Source organism: Equus asinus, chromosome 10, assembly GCF_041296235.1.
Source record: "Equus asinus isolate D_3611 breed Donkey chromosome 10, EquAss-T2T_v2, whole genome shotgun sequence".
Classification (NCBI taxonomy): Eukaryota; Metazoa; Chordata; class Mammalia; order Perissodactyla; family Equidae; genus Equus; species Equus asinus.
This window is the reverse complement of record NC_091799.1, coordinates 54980890-55007826: the sequence shown is the minus strand read 5'-3', so window position 1 is coordinate 55007826 and position 26937 is coordinate 54980890. Positions and strand designations below refer to the sequence as shown.

At 53.5% G+C, this 26937-nt stretch overlaps 1 protein-coding gene across 3 annotated transcripts; it reads right to left on the bottom strand.

The window, feature by feature from the left end:
• Nucleotides 1–143: 143 nt before the first annotated feature.
• Nucleotides 144–26937, bottom strand: NCAN (neurocan). 3 transcript variants are annotated; one of them, XM_014832256.3, is made up of 16 exons: nucleotides 26793–26901; nucleotides 26212–26358; nucleotides 22460–22539; nucleotides 21164–21574; nucleotides 18915–19089; nucleotides 18680–18807; nucleotides 17888–18181; nucleotides 16423–17019; nucleotides 14749–16221; nucleotides 10527–10643; nucleotides 9097–9210; nucleotides 7379–7537; nucleotides 6180–6262; nucleotides 3961–4105; nucleotides 3038–3220; nucleotides 144–2530 (listed from the first exon to the last, which is right to left on the bottom strand). In XM_014832256.3, exons 3-16 carry the CDS (start codon nucleotides 22530–22532, stop codon nucleotides 2385–2387), a joined length of 4098 nt encoding a protein of 1365 aa, XP_014687742.3. In that variant the 5' UTR covers nucleotides 22533–22539; nucleotides 26212–26358; nucleotides 26793–26901; the 3' UTR covers nucleotides 144–2384. The 3 variants fall into 3 exon arrangements, with proteins under 3 accessions (XP_014687742.3, XP_014687743.3, XP_070375613.1); XM_014832257.3 differs by lacking the exon at nucleotides 26212–26358 and having other exon boundaries at nucleotides 26793–26937; XM_070519512.1 differs by lacking the exons at nucleotides 26212–26358; nucleotides 26793–26901 and adding an exon at nucleotides 22727–22775.

Sequence of the window (26937 nt, the reverse complement as noted above, 5' to 3'; positions counted from 1 at the left end):
TTCCCTGACCACCTCCCAGGGGCCATGTCTGTCCTGTTCACATCTATCTCCCTTGTACCCAGAACAGTGCATGGCTCGTAATAACTTCTCAGTAAATACTCGCTGAGTGAATGAATGAAGGAAGGTATCAGGAGGCGACAGGCAAATTGAACTGTTAAAAAATTTTATTAAAATGTCCAAGAAGTACATTAATGTCCACAGTGTCAGATAGCACAGACCCACGGAACACTGTAGCTCACAGCAAAACCAGCAGAACCTGAAGCTGTTCACGGTACACACACTCACACGCATGCCACACATGTGGCACACGCAAACACACACGCACATCCCAAAGGGAAAGACCAAAAGACAAACCACCCACTTTAGAAAAGACCAGAGCCCTCTCCCACCATGGAGCTGGGGTGGGGGCAGGGCAAGGGGCTGATGGGGCCAAGGGCAGGGAGCATAAACCAAGACCCCCGAAAAAGTTGTATCCCCAGCAACCCCCCCGAACAAAAAAAATTCTTTTGTGACATGGACGAGTGAAGATGTGTTATTATTACTACACTTTTTAAACCAAGAAGAATTATCAAAGCAAGAAGGCAAACCTACATCCCCAGGGTTTCTCAACAATAACCACCAGGTGGAGCAGTGGAGGATGTCTATAGCAGGGAAGACGGAAGACCAAGGTCAAGGATGAGAGTCTAGTTTGCACCTCTCACTTTTTTCCTAAATCTGCCTGTGTGTGAGAGAGCACATGCAATCGTGTTTCAGTCCCTTCCCCTCAAAGTAGACAGCAGTGTTTGGAGTCAGACAGAGGCAGGACCAAATCCTTACTCCTGTCTTGGCTGTGACTTCAAGTCAATGCCATTCCCTTAACTGAGCCTCAGTTTTATCATGTGTAAAATGTGAAAATAATGGTTCCTAAGTTGCTGGGCTGTTGAGAAGCTTCAAGGAGATCGTGCATAAGTCCTTAGCATGGTACCTACTCCATAGTTGTCAACTAAAATTCTTACTTCCCAGGAGGGATATAGGCTCAGTCAACAAATTTCCTTCTCTACTAAACCCTTAGATGGACCATATATTGGCCTATTTTTCTTTCCTGCAGAGGGCCATTCTCCACTGTGGTTTTTAACACTAATCCATAGATTTTATCAAGACTAGAGAAGTTGAGAGTGGACAAAATATGGAGGAAAAACTGGATCTTTCCTGCCAGAGATCAGGGAGCTGGATCCTGGCCTTTGGCTTGGAAGTCCTATTACAGGCTGCTGATTTAAGGGACGAAGGCCAGGTGAGTTCTTTCCCACTTAAAAAATTTAAAAACCATGAGAGAAAAATGTGTGTGGGTTTCGGTTTTAACACTGTGCATCTCTCTACAACATGACCTCAGGTAGATGTCACTACTTCAAGTTTTAAGCGTTTCTAGTCCACCAGGCAATGGATGGAGATAGGGATGGGAAGCGGGGAGGGGCAGGGCCCAGGGCAGGGGCACTACCAATGTCTGCTTGAGGGATGGGGATGTACGGGCAGTGAGCTAGAAAACTTGGCACCTCCTTGGTCCAGGAAGGAGGTTCTTTGTCTCCCTGAGAGATGGAGGGGGAAGAAATCTGGGCTCGTTGAGCCCTAAACATCCTCTCATTTGCGTGTGTGAGATTCACCACACATGCAGAACCAAATCTCAGCACTGGACTAGACCTGGAAGGGCAAGCAATACACCTTCCTTCCATTGCCCACCTATTGCTCTGACGATTCTGACCCCTAACTCTGAGGGCAGAGAGGGAGGCTGTTCTAAAAACATTCCTAAAATTCAGTACATAAGAGTTCTACACTCTGTTTATCCACCAAGACCGAAGACCGAACTTGGGCTGAAGCCCAAGGTGAAGGAAGAGCCATTGGCAAGTTCAACAGTGTGCTTCCACGTAGATTTCTACTCCCAAAGACAGTGACCTTAACTGAAGGCTTCGGGCTGCACTTAGGACATCTGATGGTTTACTAAGCCTGGATCTCTGGTGTGAAAAGCAATTCCTTAGGGCGAACCCAAACACACACTCTTCCATTCTCATCAAAGCCTTATTTCAACAAGTGGTGATCAGCCTGGTCAACAAAAGACTAAACCAGTGCAAAGAAGGGTATTTGCCAATTGTGCTTCCCTCCACTGGGAGACGCTCCCAGAGTTCAGCCTGACTGGAACTGGATTTTCAGACACGTGGCTGTGCCTGCCAAGAGGACCTGTGTATGTAAGAAAGAGGGGAGAGGAGCTTTTTACAAAGGATTATGTGTGGGGGGATGTGGCTTGGGACTCAGGGACTTCCAAACCCTCTTGCTTCTCTCTGGGCTCTGTCTCCCCAAGTGAAAACTCCAGAGGAGGTGGAGGAAGGGGGTTGTGCTTTCTTTTGCCTGGTTCTTCAGCAGAAATTCCCCTCTTCCTTCTCCCAGTCCTCCGCTGGGTGTTTCTTGTGTTTTCTGCGTTCCTTGCGCAGTTTGTGGTGGCGATGCTGGTGGTGGTGCTGGTGGTGGTGATGGTGTCGTCGCATTCGGTGGGACCGTCTGGCTGCAGGGAATTGAGGGAGGACAGGGAAGTGGCAAGAGGTGGTGAGAGGCAGGAGGCCTTTTTTTTTTTTTGGAGGAAGATTAGCCCTGAGCTAACTGCTGCCAATCCTCCTCTTTTTGCTGAGGAAGACTGGCCCTGAGCTAACATCTGTGCCCATCTTCCTCTACTTTATATGTGGGATGCCTCCCACAGCATGGCCTGCCAAGCGGTGCCATGTCCGCACCCGGGATCCAAACTGGCGAACCCCGGGCTGCCGAAGCGGAACATGCGCACTTAACTGCTGCACCACTGGGCCGACCCCAAGAGGGGCAGGAGGCCTCATGCAGCAGCCTCCTGGCGGGGAAGGGAATGGAGGAAACACCAGGCAGGCTGGGAAGTTCTCATTCACCTGCAAGGCTGTATTATCAGGCATTCAGCCAGATCGGTGTGTGTAGTAATAAGATGTTTTAATTGGAGACTAAAAATATATGGAAACCTGTGTTGGGGTGTCTGGGGGTAGCCACTTACGTTTGGTGCAGACAATTTGGGGCCGGTCCCACTTGCCATTGCTCCGGCACCGGATGATGGCCACGTGGCGCTGGGCAAATCCTTCATCACACTGGTAGCGTACAGTGGCATGCACATTATATTTGGCCTTTCGGGCACCAATGGGCGAGGCGTTCTCCACTGTTGGAGGGGGTCCACACAGCACTGAGGACAGAGGAACCTCCAGTTAGGGAAGGGGCCAAGTCTGGGATAAACTGGTTTCCTGTCTTCCTGGGAATAATACACCCTCAGCAGGCCCTGCCCTTTGCCCAGCTGTGACCTCACAGGGCTGGAAGTGATTGTGTCTATCTCCGCCACCCAAGCCAGGAGCCCTTTAGAGGCAGGAACCTCCTGGACACATGCTGCCCCCTAATTCTTACACATGATGGGAATGAAGGAGATAGGAGGCAAGAATAATCTGAGCAAATGAAAGGAAGAAAGGATATGAAAATTGGCAAAGAAACAGGAGCAAGAATGAACAAAAGTATAAGAGAAAAGCAGACATGAACATGCATACAAATGTATCCTTAATAGGTAAAGAGCTCTTACAAGTCAATAAGGCCAGCAAACTGGTAGAAAATTAGGCAAAGGAGATGAACCGGCAGGTCACAGGAAAATAAATACATACAAACAGCTTATCAACATATGAACAGTAGGTTATTCTCATCCTTAAAGACCTGCAAACTACAATAAGAACGAGATACTATTTTTTCACAACTTAGATGAACAAAGAACAAAAAGCTTCAGAACACACAGAGCTGGCAAGGGTGGGGGAAAATAGGAGCTCTCCCACCGTGCTGGAGAGTGAACACTGGGCAGGGCTGACTCTCACACTTACAAACTGAAATAAAACAATCCACTAGTGAGTGTGAGGCGGCACGGAAGTGGGGAGGGTGACAGCCTACCTGTGCCCTTCTTACAGACGTAGGGGAGGTTGTAGTTGCAGGGAACATCGTTCCAGCGCCCACTCTCATGCGCCACCATCACCACACAGTCCTCCCCACCCGCGAAGAAATTGTCAGGCTGGTTCTCTCGCCAGTTCTCATATTGCTGCAGGAATGGGGGACAGGGGATGCTCAGAGGACCTGCATCCTGGCCCAGGTTCTGTCACTGCCCACTGAAGGACTCCCATGGCCAGACCACGAAAGCTGTTAGAGACTCGGTGTTCCCATCTCTACAATGGGCACCGTTCTGCTGACCCTGAGGGTAGCTACCACTGCAGTCCAAATGACCCCTCTTCTGGCTACAAGACTGCAGTGCCCTCCTCCCTGGTGTTTCTGCCTACTGACTCACTCCCTGACAGTTTGTTTTCTACATGGGTCACTCACTGTTAGAGAAATAGTTGAACAAAAGGTGACCTTAGCCTAGAAGTCCAGGAGGGCTCCCTTGAGGAGGCAACAGGAGATCTGAAGACTCAAGGATAGGAATGACGCAGGCAGGGAACAGAGTTCCAAGCAGAAGAAACAGCTAGTGCAAAGGCTCAGCGTCAAAGACTGAGCTTGTCCTATTTGAGGAACAGAATGGAGGCAAGTGGGGCTAGAGCTACTTGATCAAGTTGGAGTGTGGTCAGAGGGTGGGCAGGGGCCAGCTCTGGTGGTAGAAGACAGGCAGGTATTTTTAATTATGATAAAATATATATAACATAAATTTACCACTTTACCCCTTTTTTCCCCTTTGGTGAAGAAGATTAGCCCTGAGCTAACATCTGTGCCAACCTTCCTCTATTTTGTATGTGGGATGCCGCCACAGCATGGCTTGATGAGCTGCATGTAGGTCTGTGCCTGGGATCTGAATCCACAAACCCCAGGCTGCCGAAGCGGAGCACATGAAGTTAACCACTGTGCTACCAGGCTGGCCCCTACTTTAACCTGTTTTAAGTGTCCAGTTCATTGGCATTACTTAGATTCACAGTGTGGTGCAACCATCACCACTGTCTATTCCCAGTACTCTTTCACCCTGCCAAACAGAAACTCTATACCCATGGCAGTCACTCCCCATTCTGCCCTGCCCGTAGCCCCCGGCAACCACTGATCTACGTTCTGCCTCTATGGATTTGCCTATTCCAGATATTTCATATAGGTGGAATCATACAGAATGTGCCCTTCATGTCTGGCTTCTTTCACTCAGTGTAATGTTTTCAAAGTTCATCCATATCGAAGCATGTGTCAGAGCGTCATTCTTTTTTATGACTGAGTAGTATTCACAGTATGGAAGGCCCACGTTTTGTTCACCCTTTCGTTGTTGATGGACATGTGGCTTGTTTCCACCTTTGGCAACTGTGAACAGTGCTGCTCTGGACACGGTGTACAAGTATCTGTTTGAGTGCCTGTTTTCACTTCTTTTGGGCATCTACCTAGGAGCGGAATTGCCAGGTCATGTGGCAATTCTCTGTTTAACTTTTTGAGGAACCACCAGACTGTTTTCCACAGGAGGAGGAAGTAGATTCTTATCTCGAGAGCAAGGGAGCATCTGAGAGGGCTTGAAGCAGAGAAATCCTGATCTGATGCATGACTTTTAAAAGGTCCCCACGTACAGGGCTTCATTTTGGGGTGATGAAAATGTTCTGGAACTAGAGGGAGGTGGTGTTTGCACAACATCGTGAAGGTATTTAATGCCACTGAATTATACACTTTAAAATGATTAATTTTATGTTATTTGAATTACACCTCAATTTTAAAAAAAGTCCCCATGGCCACCAGGTGGAGAGGCAGAAGTGTAGGTAGCAAGTGTGTGTTTGGGGGAGTGGGGAGCTGCTGCAGGGGTCCCAGTGAGTGACAAGGGAGGCGAGCAATGCAGGGAAATGGGAATATCTGAGAGTCGTGGCGGAGGACCAGGTGAGGTGAGCAATAGGAGGCCTCGAACCCCAGTCCTACATTTGTACTTCAGTCAATGAATGGGTGCACCGGCCGTTTACAGGGCTAGGAAGTCAGAGATGAAGCTCCTTGGCCTACTCCAGCATCTCAGAGCCACTGAGGACCTTTGCCGGTCGTTTTGCACAAGAGGGTAAAAGTGAGGCCACAGGATGGGCTGATGTGGCTCACCCAGACCCCTCGGTTCCAGGCTCCAGGCAGGGCCAGTCAGCAGCCTAACCCAGGAACTCAGGCCCCGGGCTCCCACTACTCACCAGCCCCGTGTTGTCCGTCCACTGGAAATCCCTCTCCACGATCCTGTCGTTCAGGCCGATCCACGTGTTTTCACGCCCGAAGCCTGCAGGGCAGGGGTCGTGAGGGCTGGGCGCCTGCCCCTCCCCCCAACGGGGAGGGCGGGGCGGGGGGAGGGAAGAGGAGGAACCAGCTCTTCCCCAGCCCTGAGGTGGGCTGGGGGAGAAAGGGGATGGAGGTAGGGGTGAGGGAGAGGCCCAGAGGTCCTCCCTCAGCCTTGGCGTGGGCTGGAGGCCGCGCCCCCTTCTCCAGCAGTGGGACGCTGGCTGCCCTCTTACCCCGTAAGGTGGGAGTGGGGTGCGGAGAGGGCTGGGATTAAGCACTTGGCCTTGAGACGATTTGCAGCTTAAACAAATGGCCGGAGGAAGAAGTAAACAAAAGGCATGTCTGATATTGCAGAAATGAGAGAGTAAGGGATAGGAGAGCCAGCGCCGGCGCTGGACAGGGCAGGCAGGCGACAGTGAGTGTGTGCCTCAGCCAGTGAGGACCAGGACGCGGCCGGAGGAGCACGGGTTTGATTGCAGGGAGTAAAAAGAAACCAGCGAGCCAGGGAATGAACAAATGACGGAATTAACAGGGGATGGGATGGAATGGGGGAAACGTGAAGAAATGGATGGATGAACAAACAGCAGAATGGATAATGAAAAAGTCAATAAATGCCAGATTTAATTAATGCGACATTCTTCTCTTTTCCTAGGTCTCTGCATAGCTCCTTTTTCATTTCATGTCACCCCCACCCCCTTCACCCCCCCATCGCCCTCCATCCCCTGGCCCTGTTTTATTTGTCATCAGAACACTTAAGACCAGCTAAATTACAGTATAGACTTATTTAATTAGATATTTACTTGTTTGCCTATATCCCCAACAAGAACATCACACCCTGAGCACAGGACAATGTGTGACTCGCTCACTGCTGTCCCCCAGTGCCTGGAACAGTGCCTGGCACAGTGCCTGGCACATAGCAGATGCTCAGTAAATATTTGGTGAATGAATGAAGTGAATATATGAAATAACAAGTGAACAAATGGACACGCAAATTAATAAATGGTCAGGGCTTGCATTAGTGAACACAGCTTCAGAAAGGTGGCATCTTCAGAATCCTGGGGGGATGCCCCGGCAAAGCAACTGCAAGGGGCACCCCTGCCCACCCCAGAGTGCCTACTGTTAATGAAGCCATGTTCCTCAGGTGAGTGGATGCTGGTCAGGTGGCCGGCTCGGTGGCGGCAGTCCCGCTCGGCGTCCTCCCACGCCCGCCGATGGGCAAAGTAGCGGTAGCAGTGGCCTTGGAACTTGTGCCAGCCTCGGTCACAGCCCTCCGTGTCTGGGCAGCGGGAAGGGAGTATGAGGGGGGCTGGCCGTGAGCAAAGCCAGCCCACCAGGGAGAGGACCCAATCCAGGGTCACTGTGCAGCTAGGTCACCCTCTTCCTGGGTCCATCCCCCTCCCCCTGAGGCTCTGTCCCCACCACCCTTTCACCTCCCCTTTCCCATATTCATTTCTTTTCTTTGTTGCTGGAAGAGATTCAGCTGGAAGATCATTACATGCACCCGCTGTTGTCCCAATCCTGATGTCTCCTGCTCTGCTCTGTGGACCACACCTTCCGTGTGGACCTGGGAACTCAGGAAACGGTCTCAGAGAGGCCTAAAATTTACCTCCTGGGAAAGGGTTCAAATAGACACTTCTCCCAAAAACATATACAAAGGGGCAAGAAGCAAATGAAAAGATGCTCGGCACCATTAGTCATTAGGAAACAGAAATCAGAACCAAAATGGGACACAGCTTCACACCCACTAGGATGGCTATAATTAAAAAAAAAGGAAAATAAGTGTTAGCGAGGATGTGGAGAAATTGGAACCCTCGTGCACTGCTGGTGGGAATGTAAAATGGTGCAGCCATCGTAGAAAACGGTCTAGCAGTGCCTCAGAAGTTAAACATAGCCATTCTACTCCTGGGTATACACCCAAAAGAATGGAGGGGAAAAAAGAATAGAAAACAGGTGTTCAAGCAAAAACTTATACATGAATGTTCATAGCCGCACTATTTACATTAACCACAAGGGGGAAACAACCCAAATATCCATCAAATGATGAATGGATTAAAAAATGGTGGTACATCCCTACAATGGAATATTATTTACCCATGAAAAGGAAGGAAGCACTGATACATGCCACAGTGTAGATGAACCCGGAAAACACCTTGCTGGGTGAAAAAAGCCAGACACAAAAAGCGTATGATTCCATTTATATGAAATGTCCAGGGGCTGCCCCATGGCTGAGTGGTTAAGTTCGTGCACTCTGCTTTGGTGGCCCAGGGTTTCGCCAGTTCGGATCCTGGGCACGGACACGGCACCACTCATCAGGCCATGCTAAGGCGGCGTCCCACATAGCACCACCAGAGACACTTACAACTAGAATATACAACAATGTACTGGGGGCTTTGGGGAGAAGAAGAAAAAAAAGAAGACTGGCAACAGATGTTAGCTCAGGTGCCAATCTTTAAAAAAAAAAAAATTAAAAAAAAAAAAGAAATGTCCAGAACAGAAAAACGTCCATAGAGACAGAAAGGAGATTGCCAGGAGCTAGGGGAGGGGGGTGATGAAGAGTGACTGCTAATGGGTACAGGATTTCCTTTTGGGGTGATGAAAATATCTTGGAACTTGCTAGAGGTGGTGGCTGCATGACACTGTGACATTGTGAATGTACTGAATGCCACTCTAAAAAGGTTAATTCTGTTATATGAATTTTATCTCAAAAAAACAATTTGCCTCCTGTTGGACTCAGGGCCACAGAACCAGTGAGATCTGGAGCATGAGTGGGAAGCCTGTAACACAGCACTCGCCCTCACTCCTGGTAGTGTTTCTGGGGTCTTGACAGAGACTCACCTTTCTCGCAGAGGCTGCCCCCATAGCTGGGGAGGCAAAGGCAGATGAAGGTGTTGACCTCGTCGATGCAGGTGCCTCCGTTCTCACAGGGGCTGGAGACACAGTCGTCGATATCTGGAGGGGAAGGAGAGGGGCCAAGTCAGAGGTCAGCCTCCCCTTGGCTCCCAGTCCTCACAGGCAGAAGATGGGGCCATGATCCTACCATCCATCCTGGATCTGAGTGCAGCAGTGGGGGTCTGCACAGAGGGGCCAATGACTCTGGAGGTCAAGGAGGTGGAACCTCACACAATTAACATTAATTAGCATTAATAAGAGCAGATGCCACTGGGAAGGCTGAGGGCCAGAGTGTGCAGAACATTCCACCTGATTCCAGAGCAGTGAAGATTATCCTCAGGCAAATAGATCTATAGAATGTTGAACCTGGAGGGTCTTTTTTTTTTTTTTTCGGAGGAAGATTAGCCCTGAGCTGACATCTGCTGCCAATCCTCCTCTTTTTGCTGAGGAAGACTGGCCCTGAGCCAACATCCCTGCCCATCTTCCTCTACTTTATATGTGGGATGCCTGCCACAACATGGCTTGCCAAACGGCACCATGTCCTCACCTGGGATCCGAACTGGCGAACCCCAGGCCGCCGAAGCACTTAACCGCTGTGCCACCAGGCCGGCCCCCCTGGAGGGTCTTTTTGGGATGTGGAACCTCGGGAAACTGGGTGCCAGTACATTTGCAAGGACTTGCAGAGTAATGAAGCTGTTTGTAGGTAGAACTAGATATCAGCTGAGCTCCTCTTCTGCCAGTCCCTGTGTAGAGGGTGCCTGAGGCACGTGTGACACCAGGTGACACCGAGAAGAGCCACTGCCCTTCTCTGAGATGTTTCTTTTTTTGAAAAATGGTAATAATAGTAGCACCTTCTCAAAGTGGTTGAGAGGAGAGTCAGTAGAGGAGCGCAAGAAATTATATTGCTTATATTTACTGTTATAATTCTATAATTAGTGTGGTTGTGACGTCAGGGAGGTGATGCACAGAGCTCAAGAAACTGTCATTTACATGTATTGTTATAATTTCATAATTTGTCATGTTTCCTGTGTTGGGCTTTGGCGCTAGCATCCATTAGTGGATGCCTATACTCCTGCCCACCAGGAGAGGGTAGGAACCCCTGGGGCCCTTGGCTGGGAGGAACCTGAGCTTTGTCATTTGTCTTCCCCTCCCTGGTAGCGATAGGAGGCAGCACAACTGAGCCTCAGCCCGCAGGATGAGAGCTCAGCTGTTTGGTGCTGGCTCAGCTAATTGGGGCTGATTTACTAGATCCAAGGAGTAGGGAGGGGAAGGGACCCTCTGGTGTGAGCATTTTGTGATCCCTGAATCATCATGGGGATGGCCACTGGGGATGGTCAAACAAGTCTTGGTTCAGATCCTGAGTCCGGGACACTCACCGATCTCGCAGTTCTCCCCGGTGAAGCCCTGGTCACAGCTACAGCCGTACATGGTGCCATTGGCTTTACAGGTGCCCCCATGCAGGCAAGGGTTGTTCTCGCAGGGATCCGAGAGGGCTGCAGGATGGACAGGCAGTGTGGGAACTAGTCAGGCCACCATGCTGTCTGCCTTCCCGGAATCTAGACCTCAGACCCCAGAGACCCTGTCTGTGGAGTCCCCTCTGTAACTTCCCAATAGACGGTCATCAACTTCCTCTCACACGCTCCTGTGATGAGGAGCTTACTTCTTGCAGGAACTGTCCTGCCTATGGTAATGTCCTTCCTTGGACTGAGCTGGAATGAGCTTCCTGAAGCTTCTCTTAGGAAGTTTCTCCTAGAACGTGAGTTTAAATGCCCTTCCTGACTTGTCCCCCTCTTCTGGACATGACCTGCTGCTCATTGTACTTCTCACAATTTGGAGCACGTAAGTGGACATAAGGTTCTAGGCGGGGTATGAACTGCACGAGGAAGAGTGTGAACCGTCACCTCCTTCATTCTGGCGGCTCAACCTTTTTTGCTGCAAAAACTCATTGGTTACAGTGTAGAAAGGTGGTGGATTATAGTGGTTATAATGACAGACTCTGGAGTCAGAGGCTAGTTCAGTCCCTGGCTCTGCCACCCTCTAGAGGACCCTGGACAAACTGCTTCTCTGAATTTCAGTTGCCTCATTTACACAACAGAAATAAAAACAGGTCATCCCTTGCTCCCAGTCCTGACCATAATGCCACGTGCAGCTCTGTCTATATCAACCTGGGGCGTCTTGAGAAGGTCTCAGCCTTGCTCAGCATGAACCTGGCACCCAGGAGGCATTGAGGAATGTGGGTCCCTGTCCCCCTCCCCACCATTTTCCCCATCAGCTGGGTTTCCCTGGAGGCAGAGGGTCTCCCCTCCCCATCTTGGGGGTCCAGATGCCTTGGTTGGTGGTCTCCACACTGGAGCCTGGGGGTGCAGAGTAAGAACCCCCATCCTACCCCAGCTGATCCCTATCCCTTGTAAGGGCAGTGTTCAACCCTTCTACTGCACAGACATTAGAACTGAGACCCAGAGACAGGCAGGGCCTGGCTCAAAGGCACGTAGCGGGACAGCTCAAGAGCCCAGATTGGCCTCAGAGGCTCCAGAAGTCCAGTTTAAGGCCCTCTCTGTAGCCCCTATAACCTAGAATTTGTTTCTGTTTTGTCCTGGTCTGGGGCCTCACAAGAAATTGAGGTGGTAACAAGCAGTCACCTCCGCCCTGCTCTCCTGGCCTCCACCCTCACCCTCCATAGGCAGTTGTCCCACAGCTGCAGAGGGAGCCTATGTAAACCTCAGTCAGGTCATGTCCCTCCTCTGCCTAGACTCCCCCATGGCTCCCTGTTGCCCTCAGAGGAGGAAGCCAAACCACAGCCCACAGGGCCCTGCGTGATCTTTCCCAACATCTCCCTACCTTACCTCCTCCTCTCCGGGCCTTGCTCACTCGGCACCAGCCACACTGGCGTCCTGTTCCTCCTCAGGAACTGAATTCCTCCTGAGGGTCCTGCCTGAGGGCCTTTGCAGGGGCTATCCCCTCCACCTGGAGCAAGCTTTGCCCAGACCACTGCATGGCTCCTCCCTCACCTCCTTCAGTCCTGCTCAAATTTCATCCTGACCTTCTTCCAAAACCACAAACCACTCCCTGGCATCCCCCACCCCTTGCTTGATTTTCCTCTTCTGCCTTCATCATTCTCTAACCTCCAAAATAACTTATTAGGATCATCATTTCTTTTTTTTTTAGTGAGGAAGATTGGCCCTGAGCTAATGACTGTTGCCAATCTTCCTCTTTTTTGCTTGAGGAAGATTGTCCCTGAGCCAACATCTGTGCCCATCTTCCTCTATTTTGTATGTGGGACGCCACCACAGCATGACTTGATGAGTGGTGTGTGGGTCTGCACCTGGGATCTGAACCCACAAACCTTGTGCCACTGAAGTGGAGTGTGCTAATGTAACCACTACACCATCGGGCTGGTCCCAGGATCATTGTTTCTTGTCCCTGCCTCCCCCCGAGCAGTGATGTTCCACAAGGCAGCCACATAGAGCTATTTAAGTTTGAATTAATTAAAATGGAATAAAAGTAAAAATGCAGTTCCTCAGTCGCACTAGGCACATTTCAAGGGCTCAGTAACCACACGTGGCTGGTTTCTATCTCATTAGACAGTGTAGCTCAAGAACATTTCCATCATTGGGAAAGTGCTAGAGAGTTACTCTATCTAGAATAGCAGCTTCCAGAGGACAAGGAACTTGGTCTCAACATGGGGCCTGGAATACATCAGGCACTCAATAACTGCCTGCTAACTGAATGCAGGTAGCTGCTGGCCCTCCTGCAGTGGCTGAGGCCTGCCCATAGGGTGGTGGCATGTGCCCCCACGGATGGCCAGAGGGGCCTGTGGCAGTGTCTGTCCCTGGTGCCGCTCTAGCACATGTGTGCACACACGTGGGGCTGCCGGGAGCGAGAACGTCTAAGCCCCACCAGGTGCCCTGAGCTGCCAACACCTGCCCACGGACTGGCAGTGGTGACTCAGTCGCTTGCTGGTGCTGCATTTATTTTTGGCCTCATTAGCATTTCTGCTGCAAGCAGCGGGTGGTAGGCGCCCGGGTCTCCCCCAGTGCCACCTGCCTCCCTCCAACCCGGCTGCCACTGGCTTCAGTCTGGAGCTGAGGATCCAGCAAAGTCCAAGACAGACCCAGCTGTGGCCCTGGGGGCTCCTCCAAACGCACTTTCCTTAGCACTTGCCTCTGTCATTTCCCTTCCACCTCTCTGACTGCCCCCCAACCTCCAGCCCCCTGGCAGCATCGAGTCTCCTCCCCTCTGCCCATCCCCCACAACCAGTCTCTCCTCTGCTCCCTCCCTGGGCAAGCTCATCCCCTCCCCAAGACCTTGGGGTTTGTTTTGGGTTTTTTTACACCAATGAAATAAGCATCGGACGGCCTAGTGGTTGAGACAAAGACTCTGTTGTCAGACAGGCTGGATTCAAACCTTATGCTTGACACTCCCCAGCTACATGACTCTGCACAAGTCACTTGAACTCCCTGTGCCTCAGTGTCCCCATCTGTAAAGTGAGGACCATACTAGAACTTGTTCCACAAGTACAATATAAGGACTAACCAAGATGACTCCAGTAAAGTGCTCAGAACAAGCCATGCACATGGGCAGTAATGAATAAGCAAGCCTTTATCGATGCATGCACCCCTACCGGGGTCCACTTGCCTCCTGCGCATCTAAGAAAAGAGGATGTGCCCAGGACACAGCCCACAGGTGACAAGGTGGGCAACGAAACCACGAATCTGCTATTTCTATCACTGTGACACTTTGCCTTCAAAAAAGGAGCAAGTGAAAAACCAGTTGTGGTAATGAGTGTTTTGCAACTCAGAAAAGGTGCCTTTTAATTAGCTGCTTTTTTTTTTTTTTTAAAGCTCACTTGACCATAAAACCCAGCTCTTTATGGCAGGACCTTAAAGAAAAAGGGCCAGAATTTGCAGGCTGAGCTGCAGGCTACCTGGCCCCAGGAGAGCAGGGCGGGGCTTTCTCTGGCCTCCACTGGGCATGGCCAAAACAGCTAGGGCTTATGCAGACTTGGGCTCTGATTGAGGTTTGGCCACAGATGGCTGGTAGTGACATATCTCCCTGAGCCTCAGTTTGCTGTCTATAAAATAGGAATGATGCCCACCACTCCCACCCCTTCCTGGCACCCACCTTCCATGTGGCTCAAGGTCCCCCAAGATCCACATCACTGAATTCCAGCTGCAAATTCCACTTGTCTGGGAAATCCTCCCTGCCACACCTCTTCCCTCTGCCCCACCCATCTTCCCGGGACCAGGGGCTCGCTGAAGGCAGGCCCCCAGCATCACACAGCACTGTCTGGCTCAGAGTGGACATCAACGTGAATTGTTGACTAAACTCATGCCCCAAATCAAACTCCACCCAGCGCCTCCTCATCCCCCCATTACTCACTGTGCATCAAAACACAGTAAGCACAACTTTGCATCCTGGCCTTTGCCTGTGCTGGTGCCTCTGCAGAACATCCTTTCAGCCATTCAACTCTGCCTGACACGCTCCCACCTCCCTCACCGCCTGCTAGAAACCTTTCTAGGCCCCCAGGAACAACCCTTCCTCCCTGCTCTGGGCTCCCCGACACGGTGAGCTGGATGAAGCCCCGAGCTTTGAACTCACCCTCCTGCGCACTCCCATTTGCAGGGGTCCCTGGCAGGGCCGGGTCCTCACCACTTGCTGCCTCCTCCCAGAAGCCCTCCACACCTGGGCTGCTTGCCAGGACCTCCAGCTCAAACTCATCTGGGCCCAGGGAGGCAGGCAGCAGGGTGCTATGGGAGTCCCAAGGCACTGTAGGCTCCCCCGAGGAAACTGAGACAGGCTCGTCCATGCTGGCTGCCGTTGGTGTCCAAGGAGGGAAAGTGGGCTCCCCAAGGGGGCTGCCCTCATGCCGAGGGGCCGACGCTCCCAGCGTTCCCTGCGTCACCATCTGGCCTTCCAGCTCCAGGTGGGATTGGGATTTTGAGAAGGCCACTGTGGACATGGCCAGGACCCTAACCTTGTCCCCTGGATCCAGGGACATGAGGGACGTCACCACACTTGTATCCACAGCCACTTGAAGGCTCAAGGTGGGGCTGTCAGCTCCCTCAACCGCGTAGGATCCAGAATCCCAAATCCCACCGGCATTCCTGGGACCCAGCGTGGCCATGGAATCTGTGGGACCCACTGTCGCTTCTGTAGCAGCCCAAGGCTCCAAACTTGGGGTGACCCTGGGCATCAGGGAGACTCCAGGGCCCCCTGAGGATGCAAATGGGGGGTGGAGGTCCAACCCTCCACTGTGCAGTGAGGGCCATGTCCCCTGCGCCTCATCCACGGTGGCCTGTGAGCTGAAAGTGGGGCTCTCTGCTGTGCTGAAGACCCCAGACTCAGACCCCAAGATGCCTGTCACTCCTGTAGGCTCAGTGGCAGTCTCAGTGGGGGCAAAATCTACCACCTCATTCCCATCCACAGAAGCTTGTGGGCTGGATCTGGGGTGCTCAGCTTTGCTGAGTCCAGTAGGGCTGGTCCCCCCAGTTTCTCCAAGGTCTGCCCTGGGGGAGTTAGGACTGGCTCCACCTTGTGTGTCTGAGGCTGCCTGCAAAGGGGCTGTGGGAATTCCTGCTCCGTGGCCACTGAGTGTTGAGGATGTGGCCTCTCCACCCTGTTCTTTCAGGTCCAAGGAGGGGGGCAAGGAATACAGCTCTGGATGGATGGGGTCCTGGGGGCTGGCCTCGATCTCTGAGGCAGGGGAGGGTGGGGCAGTGACCATGGCCTCACCATGCCTCTTGATCCCATTGGCCTGGGTGGTGAGGGGCGTAGGGTGTGGTAGGAGCCCCAGCTTGGGGGCACGAAGCATGGCCACGACAGGGAGGTCTGGGGAAGAGATCATGGGGGGTGCCTCCCAGGGGATAGTGCTGGGCCCCTCTGAGGGTCTGGGACCCAGGGCAGTGGCCTCCAAGGGGGACCACGGCAGGTTGGGGGTGGCTGGCCTCACAATAGGGCCCTCGACTTCCTCCAGCTCCAGGCCAAGGGCCCTGCTGGGGCCTGGGATGCTGGGTGGGGCCACGGTTGGGGGCCACAGCCAGGGCTCTGGAGGGCTCCTGCCACCAAGGGAACCTGCAACAAGATCAACAACAGTCATTAGAATTCTGTCTCAGCAGCTCCTTATGTTGAGTGTCTCCCGGGCTCCAGGCCCAAGGAAGAGGCGGCTTCTGAGGCTTGGTGTGGCCAGGGGACCCAGGAGGGATTCAGAGCCTCTTGTCCCTGTCCCCCTCGGACCCCCAGGTAAGTCCCACCTCCCCTTGGGACCCCACTCACCAGCTCCAGGCACATCCACCTCATTAGTCAGAACGGCCCAGGGGCTCTGGTTCGGTCCAGTCCTCAAGGCATCTGTGGTTTCCACGGCCAGGGGAGGCTCCACCTGATTCCCAGCAGCCTCTGAGGTAGGGGCATGGGCACTGGCCTCAAGCCCCCCCTCCAGCCCTTGCTGGGGTTCCTGCTCCTGGAAGTGGCGCCCATTCAACCCTTTAAAGCGGCCCCTCTTCCTAGGTGTTGCGCTGGCTGGGGTTGCCTCCCTGTGCGTGATTCGGGCAGTGCCTGCCTCCATGCTACTGCGGCTGGGAGCCACGGTGCTCAGCCACACCTCCTCAGCCTCCAGGGCAGGCCTTGAGGCTAGCATGGGACCCCCAGAGGCAGGGCTGGGAGTCTCTTGAGACTCCTGCCTCTCTGCCAAGATCAGAGGCTCTTCCTCTCCACTGGACACCAGAGGTTCCTGGAAGTCAGGGGTGACCACCTCCTCCTCCCCCAGGCTAGGCTCCAGTTCCCGGGCCAGGGGCCCTTCGGCTGACAGAATCTCCCCTTCATCCCCAGACGAGGGGGTCTCTGGGTCTCCATGTTGTGGCGTAGGGTGATGAGCTGTGGGAGCAAGCAGAGGAGGTTGTGTTAGGCCTAGGGGCTGGCTGGAAAGTTCCGCCTGAAGTCTACCCACATCTCAGCATGCTGCAGCCCAGACCTTCTATGTATTTGTCTCTCCGTGACTCTGTGTCTCTGGATGGTTTCTGGAATCCTCCAGACTGGGAGAGGTAGGTACAAAATTATCACCCCCACTGTTCAAGTCGGGGTCCACCATTAAGGTCAGAGTCAAGTGGTCACAGTTAGGGGTCAAGGGACAGCCTGGTTTGTGGGTGAAGCTCAGGCAGTGGTCAACTCTCGGGGGGAGGTCAGACCTGGGCGGTGGCTCCTCCCCCTGGGAAGGAAGCGCCTAATGGGCGTGCCCTTATTGCAAAAGGATTTTTTTTCTTCCCCACAAACGGAAGACTTAGCTTCTTGAAGGTGAGGTTGCAGCTTCTGAGGCTGTGGCCCCACCCCAAGGGCGAGGGTCATCCGTGGTCCAGTCCCTGGGGGTGTGGGCTTGCCTAGGGGACGTGGCTAGTCGAGGCATCACTTCCTCCCCAGGGAGTGCTTATGGGCATGGCTCCCGGTAAGATATGCTCCATCAAGCGGCATGTCTTTCAGGGATCTCAGGAGATATAGCCCACCAGCTGAAGAGGACTTCCCCGCCGGAGTTTGACCTTATCTGGGACCCGGTCCTTCCCCCAGGGCGAGGCTCCTAGGGAAAGACCCGTCTCAGGCGGGTGGCCTTCGCCCGGGGCGTGGCTTATCGCGGAATGTGTTTTCCTGCTTCTTTCCCCTGCCAGGGCTCCGCCTCCACTAGAAAGCAAAGCCCCCAGGGGCGTGGCCTTTACCAAGGTGCCTACCCTTGGGGGCGTGGGCTCACACGCACCTCGGAAGCAGTAGGCGTCGAAGCGCGCTCCAGGCGCCGGGAAGCCGGTGCGGTTGGCGAAGCGGTAGACTGTGCGCACGCCGGGGGCTGGACCCCCGCAGCGCCGGCGCGGCGTCTGGATCGGGTAGCGCACGCTGCCGTCGGCCAGCCAGCCCGGGTCGCACTGGTCCAGGCCCTCGTGCCAGGCCAGGTGCAGCTGTCCCACCGAGGCCAGCGCGGCGCCCTGGCGGCGGCACTGGGCACGCGCGCCAGCCAGTGTCAGGCGGCGGGCCGGGCCCACATAGAAGACCTCGCCTGCGGGAGGGCGCAGACGGAGGTCAGAGGGGCCTGGAGGACCCTCCTCCAGAGCCCGGGAAGGAGGTGCCACTCCAAATAGCCCCGACCTGGCCGGGTTTGGGTGGTGGCTAAACAAGGCGGCAACAGCCGCAGCTGTGCGCCCCCCTTGCCAGAGCAGCGTTGTCGTTACTTCCCACGCATTGCTAAGAGGGATCTTTAGCTTCTTTTTACAAAAGAGGTAACTCAGGCTCCTGAGCGAATCGGTCTTCAGAGAGAGGGAAGGGCTCGGTGAGGGGGCCTCAGAGAGTAAGAGTGGGGTAGGAAAGGGGATGGGGGCAGGCAGGGAGACAGGCGCAGAGAGGAGGGGCTCATGAAGGGGAGGAAGGCTCGGAAGGCGCGGGCCGGGTCTTGACTGCAGGTTTAGAGAGGCATCAGGCAAGGACTTAGGGATGGATGAGGGGTGGGCGGGGTAATAGGGGCTCAGGGAAGGGGGCGTCCTGCCAGCCCCAGACTTACCCCCCAGCTCACGGGCAAAGCAATACACATCGTAGAGTTCCCGTGGGTCACGCCTCCCATAGCTCCTCACCCCTGGAAGGCTGCGACGGTCGCCATAGCACCCAGGGCGGGACTGAGTGATAGGGTACCTGGCAAGAGGAGGGGGTCCCTCTCAGATGTGTGCTCCTGGGGCCCCCACAGACCATCTTTCCCCAGGGGCTAGGTCTCCGTCTCCCCACCCTGTGTGCCACCTCACCGAACAGTGCGGTCCGAAAGCCACCCAGCGTCACAGTTGTCAAAGCCATCCTCAAAGGCAGCCTGCAGGTGCCGCGGGGCTGCAATGGTGGCGGAGCTGAGACGACAGGCCTCCTGGGCCTCGGCGAAGGTCAGGGCATAGCGATCCTGGGCTGCCCGGTAGTGGAACACGACACCTGTGGGGGAACATCCAGGAGAGGGGGCCGATTTACGCTGGAATCTTCAAGAACGGATCTCCCTCTTGCAGAGTGCCCCCCCATCTGATAATAATAGACCTGCTGCCCTGCACTGCCCTGTGCCATGTCCATTCACTCAGCACCAGGCATAGCAGTAGGGTGATGGTGGGGCGCGAGACTGATATGCCCCCATTTTACAGATGAGGAAACTGATAACAGTGACCATAAAGGGCTAGAACTTGTCAAATATTTACAATGTAAAAAGCATTTATAAGCATTATCTCATGGAAATCTTACAACTTTATGATTATCCCCATTTCCAGAGGAGGAAACTAAGGCTCATAGAGGTTGAGGGACATGTTCAGGGCCACATAGCCAGTATGAGGCAGAGCCAGAATTCATATCCAGGAAGATCCGACTCTTCACTCCCAGGGTTAGGCCCTGAGGCATGGAGGCATGGACAAGAGTGAGAGAGGGATTTTGCCTTTTAGGAATTAAATACATGCACTGATAAGGGAAGCACAGGCAGCAATGGGAGATCAAATGTGGCTCTTGCCCAGCCTGGGCATGAAGTCACAGAAGGCTTCCTGGAGGAGGTGACATGTAAGCCAGGATATGAGGCATCAATAACAGGATCACTGTGGCTCAAATTCCAATTCAGGGATGAAAGAAACAGCTGAGCAAGACAAAGGAATGAAATATTTTGCCCCATCTTCTCAAACTGAGAGTTCCTGGGAGGTGGCAGCAGCTTCTCAGTCTTGGCTTTGTCCCCAGTACCCGGCTGACATGTGGTTGGTGCTCAATAAATGTTCGGCTGAATGAATGAATTGAACAAACAGAGGTGGAATTCACTTCTTTCACCACTTAACAGTTTTCTTTGAGGTTTGTCGGTTTTGATAAGTTAGGCCTTCTGAAGGGGATGATTGGAGAGCTCATAAAATATGCACTGAGACACTGCTGGGCGGGGGAAGCCTGAGCCCGGACAGGGGGTGCGGGGACTGACTCACAGCCAACACAGGGTAAGGGAAACCGACTTCCCAACAAGAGCCCACAGGAGGTTTTCCACACAACCATCCATCCACTGGGTCATTTCTGAAAGATCTAGGGAGCATACATTGTGTGCCAGGCCCTGTTCTAGGACTTGGCCTTAAGAATTAAAAAAAAAAATTTGTGCTTTGTTTACCATGATCAGTTAAGAAAACAGAAACTACACTGGATACTTCAACAGAAATAATTTAATACAGGAATTGGTTAAACAGATATTTGAGGAGTGTTATTTACTTAATATATATTTTCGATTTTTTTAAAAAGAACCTCCTTTTTAAAACCAAATTTATTTTAAAAGGAAATTTGTATTTCCATTTTAAATAGAAAGCCAATGTCCTTTGCCTTATGTGAAAGTAGGTAACCATAAAATGGATTTAAAACAAAGTTATGAAGCACTGTAGTTCACAGGAGACTGAGCCAGAGGCTACTCTCTCTTAGCTAGAAGAGAGAGAGGTGTTAAAGAGAGGGTAGGGGCCAGCCCTGTGGCTGAGCAGTTAAGTTCGCGAGCTCTCCTTTGGCGGCCCAGGGTTTCGCTGGTTCAGATCCTGGGCATGGACATGACACCACTCATCAGGCCACGCTGAGGCAGCATCCCACATAGCACAACCAGAAGGACCTACAACTGGAATGTACAACTATGTACTGGGGGTCTTTGGGGAGAAGAATAAAAAAAAAAAGAATATTGGCAACAGATGTTAGCTCAGGTGCCAATCTTAAAAAAAAAAAAAAAGAGGGAGTAGCCCCCACAGAGACCTCATGACTTCATCAGAAGAACTGAAAGGGAATCACTGTTCAGGGAGTGATTTCTTTTTTTTTTTTCTGAATCCTAATTCTTTTTTTAAAAACTTTTTTATTGAAGTCACATTGGTTTATAACATGATATAAGTTCCAGGCGTACATCATTGTATTCCAACTTCTGTATAGACTGCATAGTGTTCACCACCAAAAAGGGAGTGATTTCTAAGGTGACATTCAGGCTCAGCCCCTCCCCCTGCCATCCTTGGCTCCTCCCCTGCCCCCAACTGACCCGTCACCTCCAGGGGCACCAGGTCCTGCTCATCCTCGATGCCCCTCACCACCTGGCAGCGGTAGAGCCCGGAGTCACTGGCCCTCAGCGGCCCGAGTAGCAGCGTGGCATTGGCCCGGTGCCGGGGGTAGGCAGGCAGTGATACACGTCCCTGCCAGCCCTTGGCCACTCGAACCACGTTGTCCTTGGCCACCAGGATAGGCAAGTCTTGCCGCTGGCCTGATGCAGTCCGCACCTTGGTCCACTTGATCCGAGGGGCTTCCCGGGCTGCACTCTGCTGTGGCCTCAGGGTGAAGAGACAGGGCAGGGCCACCAGCTCTGCCAGCGCGGCCCGCACTGACCCAGACCCCACCTTCTGCATGTGGAGCCCGTTTTCAGTGGTGGTAGTGGCAGGAACAGTGTCCTGTGTGCCTGGGGTGGAGAGACAGCCTGATTCAGAGGCAAGGACCAGCAAAGACTGCTATTTCCTTCAGTTTAAAGATAGGGAGACTGAGGCCAGAGAGGCTGGATGGCCTGTACCACATCAGAATGCAGTGCACACGTCTGCACCCCAGTCTCTGAGTGGAAGAGGAGGAACAGGTCGACTCCCTTCATAGCTCTGCCTCCGCTCAAAGTCCAGATTCCAGGGGCCAGGAATTTGACTCTCTGTCACTGACTCACTGTGTGGCCATGGGAAAGTGATTGTCCTTCTCTAAGCCACAGTTTCCCCAAAGGTTAAAAGAGAGGCAACCATTGGAAGGGAAATTGTGTTTGCGGAGTACCTTCTATAAAACAGGCACTTTATAGATGGCAATCAGCTCATTCGATTTTCATAACCATCTGCAGAGGTGGCCATGTCTCATCCTCTTTTAGGGAGGTTGAGGAAACTGAAGCTCAGTGACATCATTGATTTTGCCTAAGGCCACAGAGCAAATCAGGAGGCACTTCTAAAACATGGGCTTTGACCACCACTGGGGAGATGCCAGGGAGAGGCACACAAACTTTTATTTCTATTGCCCTGCCCATGGCAGGCATCACTAATCAATCTCTGCACTATTCTTGCTTTTTTTTCCCTCTCTCTCTCCAGCTCATCTCAGCAAAATGGTGAGAGGCGGGAACCTCCAGCCTCTGCTGGCAATGACTAAAAATAACCTCTCAGGTGTCTTGTTCACTTTTGACTGTTCAAAGACCTTTTTCATCTGTTCTCGTTTTATTCTCCAAACCAAGCCAGGGAACCAGCATGAGCAGGCTTTCGAGTTAAAAAGCTGCCCCATCTTGTCAATCCCCCAGACCCCAACCCCGCCCAAAGCAACTCACCCTGTTCCCCAGCCACAAAGGGCAGCATCTGGAGCACCAGGAGGCCCAAGGCCCAGAGAGACACGGCCGCCATCCTGGACCTGGAATGAGATGGAGGTGGAGGGAGGGGAGGTGAGAACAACCCTCCCAGACAGTTGGCATGGAAGAACCAAGTCCCCCCACTCTACAGATCTGGAAACTGGGGCTCAGAGAAGCCAGTGTGTCACTCAAAGTCACACAGTCAGCAAGCAAGGGCTGAGCCAGGATCTGAACCCAGTACCAGCTGACCTCAGAATCCCAGCAGTGAAGTCTCATGGTCAGTAGCACGGGTGCTGGAGTGAATCAGATTTGGGGTTGTCTCTCTGCCTGTTCCTTGATGTGTGACCTTGGGCAAGTAGCTTAGCTTCTCTGTGCCTCAATTTCTTCACAGGTTAGATGAGGATAACATTGGGAAGTTGGAAGGAATAGATGAGTCAACTCAGTCACATATAAAATGCTTAGAACTGCCTGGCACGACGGAGTAAATTTCAGCCGTTGTTATTATTATTATTGACCTTAACATAGAAAAGATCAAAATCTCATTTTTCAAGTTAGTCTTCCCCATCAGACTGGGTGCTCCTAGAGGAAAGAAGCCAGTCCAAGTCTGCCCGGGGACCTCAGTTCCAACAGCAGGCTGGCCTCCAAGTCAGACTTTAATCTGGGTTTGCTGACTGACACGATTCTCAGCTTCAATTCCAGGATTTGGTTGTCGCCAAGATTCTATTCTTGGTTTCTGGGATTTTTGAGGAGCTGCCAAGCCCCAGCTGGAGGAAGGGGCCTCGCCCCTGCCCATCCCACCCTCCCCCTGACTTCACACCACGCGCTGAAGATGCCTCCTCGGTCCACAGAGAAACTCCAGTTGTGGGTCCAGCCTTCTATAGAGGTTGTGGCCACGGGCATAAAGTGGACAATTATTGAGTGCCAACTGTAAGGCCCATTCCAGGCACTTGGACACAGCAGTGCCCTCCCAGACCTCACATTCTTGCAGAGACTAGAAACCCTGGGGAAGTGGCCCCTCCTCAAAGCCTCCCGTGCCTCTGGACTGCCTCCTCCCCAGGGTTCAGGAGATGGGAGCAGATAGGAAGTTAGAACATCACCTACAAACCCAGTCCTTGCACCCTCCGCCCCCCACCCCCAATAAAAGAGTAGCCCTGAGGAAGGGACTGTGAATGCAGTCCAGAATAGGGGGCTGTGGGGGACATCCGGCACCCTCCCCAGCTCCCATTCCCAGCTCCCAGAGGCCCCGTCGGGAGGCCGGCCATGGGACCTGTCCGTGGTGCTGAACTCTGGGGCTGCAATGTAGCTGCACTGCCCACTGGGTCTCCTCCTTGCCTTCTTAGAAAAGTGCCTCGGGGCCCAGAGAGGGCTAGTGGTTTGCCTAGGACTGCACAGCAGAGCAGAGGCCAGGCCCTGGGGCGGTGCCCCAAACTACCAACCTGTAAAACTCAGCAACCTCTGCCTCCATCCCAGGCTGTCCTCATTTCTCCCACCCTGAACCCCCAGCAATTGTGGGGTCCCCTGATGGCTGTTCAAGGCCTGGTTGGGTACTAGAGGGAGGGGCAGTGTTCTGGGCTGCACCTGCCCCAGGAGGGCATTAGGAGGGGCAAATTCAGAGAATTCTCACTCACACACGTACATTGTATGGTTAACAGCTCAAACTCCATCCAGACGGTCTGGCTTCACACTCTGCCTCTACTCCCTACACACTGTATGACCCTAGACAGCTTGCTTCATTACTCTGTGTCTCAGTTTCCCCACCTGAAAAATAGGGATCACCCAGCACGTACCTCATAGGGTTACTGTAAGGATGGTATGAGCTAAGACTTGTGAAGTCCTAGAAATGTTAAATTTAAAAACAGTTTTTTTGTACACAAAGCCTTGTATACATACTCAAATATGCAGAGGTCTGTCTGTCTCCGTGTTGGAGACACAGTTTCTGGTGCACCCCCTGCCATGCACACACCTGCCCTCCCACATGCACACGATCCCCTCCACTTGCACCCACACCCCTTTTCTTAAATTACCTCCTCCCCAGGGACACCAGAGGTGAGCATTTACACAGCCGTCTGGGGCTCGTCCCCTCATGAATAATGCATGAACCTCATACATATGCAAGTAGGGGCCTGCGGGGCATTGGGGGAGGGGCGGCCCGGAAGGAGGGTGTGTGCTTGTGTATGTGTACGTGTGTGTATCTCCCCCTCCCACACACCCACCTCCTGTCTCAGTGGGCACTGAGTGAGGGTGAGTTTGCCAGCAGACGTTTTTGTGTGTTTGTGCCTGGGTGTGTATTGGGGTGCTGTGTCCAGGCAAGGATGTCCGTGAGGTTGTGTCCTGCGGTGTGTGGATGTGTACACAGGTCCACAGCAGCTTTGTGCACTGGGTGGAGCACAGGGAACCCAAAGTGGTCTCTGGATGTGTGGGTCCAAGTGCCCCTTGGCGGGGGCTGTGAGCACACGTGTGCTTTTCTGGCCTGGGAGTCAGGGCGTATTTTTGCGCATGGGTGCGAGCATGGAACTTCTCGGAGAAGAAAGGAAGCTGGGTTCAGTAAATCATCCTAGGCTGCCCCTTGGGGACCTGAACTGCCTGCCAACATCTCCCCCTCCCCTCCCTGGTTAGCTCCCCAACTCTGCACACAGACCACATTTCACATCGCCATGCCCAGGTTCCACACTGCCAATCATATGGATAGGACCCTTGCTGTACCCATGGGACACACATGCAGCCGCATACCCCAGACTCAGAGGCCGACATACACACACACACAGATTCATAGTGACATTAACAAAGAGAGACAATATGGGCAACTTAGAAGGCAGGCAGCACGTCTTCTGTACAAAGACACACACCCACAGCCTCAGGCTCCCAACATAAACCCCTCGATGAGGCCACACAGTTAGACACAGTCTCTCACACACACTCACACAAGGTGAGGCCAGCCCCTGGTGCAGACCAGGCTGGATAAAGGTGGCCTTGGTAACTGGTGGGTACACATCATTTTGCCACCTGCTGATGTGGCCCCTGGCACAAGTTTCCTGACAAAGACAACCTCGGTCACATTAGACTCACAGAGGACCCCAGCATCCCCCCCCTCCATGGGCACAAACCCTCTCCCAGCACACACACACACACACACACAAAGCTCCCACCTCCTGTGGGAGGTACCTTCCATGTGGGAATGTCCATAAGCCATCAAGGCTGCTGGGTTCTGGGGTCCCATGGTCTGCCCACCTCTCCCTCCCTGCCCTTCCCCCACGTCCCCTGCTGGGGCCCAGTGCCAATCCTTCCTCTGGCTGGCTGTCTCCCATTAATGCTGCCTAGAGGAACAAAGCCCCACGTGCAGCAATGGGGGTCACTCCTGCCCAGGCAGGGCCTGGGGTCCCAGCCTCCGACTTCCCAGTGCCTGTGCCCCTAAACCAAGCTAGGACTTCCACACGTGTCCACATGGACAGACGGCACTGAAGGGGTGAGGCAAGAATCTGTGTCTCGCTGTGAGGACATGGTCAGATGAGGAGGTGCTGGGGATGGCCCCCCTCTTGGGACTGGGTGCCCTCATGGGTCCTGGGGATCCATAACTGGGGGCTTTAGGGGGCTCCCACCCAGCATTCACCTGGGAGACCCAGTGCACTCCCTGGGAGAAGGGACAGCACCCCAACTTCAGGTCTGAGGGAACAAGGACCACCTTGGGATGGAGTCCCCTAGAGCCTCCTCCCTGAGTCAGGAGGTGGTGACAGGACCTGGGCCAAAAGGACAGGGAGACCACAGGGCGCTGCTTCCCCGTGGCCGTGGCCGTTCACTCTCAGCGCAGACCCCCTTCCATCCGGTTCAGGCTGATCTGGAGGGCCCCCTCCCAGCTGCAATCCAGCCTGGATTCCTCCATTCATCTGCAAATTGGGAATCCCCACTTAAAATCCTGGGGTGTCTCAGACACCGGGGTGCTCTGTTCCAGAGTCGCCCATGCAGCATCTGAGTGTCCCTTTCTTCTCGCTAAACTCGAGGTGCCCCTCCTGTAGCCTCGGTCCCCAGTTCTCCCTCCTCAATTCTGAGACCCACCTCCAACCTGGCCCCCTCCCCACCGTGAGGTCGTCTCCGCATTCCCCGGACAACCTTACCCCCAAATCCGTGTCCCCCTGACATTCCCAAGCCCCCTCCCAGTTTGCGTTCCCTCCCCAACCCGGGGCTCCCCTCCCCCTCTCAGCCCCCTTCCCATTCTGGGGGCTTCTCTCTGATCGCAGGTCCCCTCCCCAATCCCGGGCTCCGCCTCTAATCCCGAGGACTTCTCCTCCAACGCCGCCCCTTCCCCACGACGGACTCCCACCTGGCTTCTATCTCGGATGCATCCCGGGGCGGTCGCCCGGCACAAAGGACGCTCCTGCTCAGCTCTACTCTCACGGCGCGGGGTACGGCCCCTGCGCCCTGCGCTCGGCTCGCCCCAGCGCCGCCTCAGCGCTTATAAAGGGGCC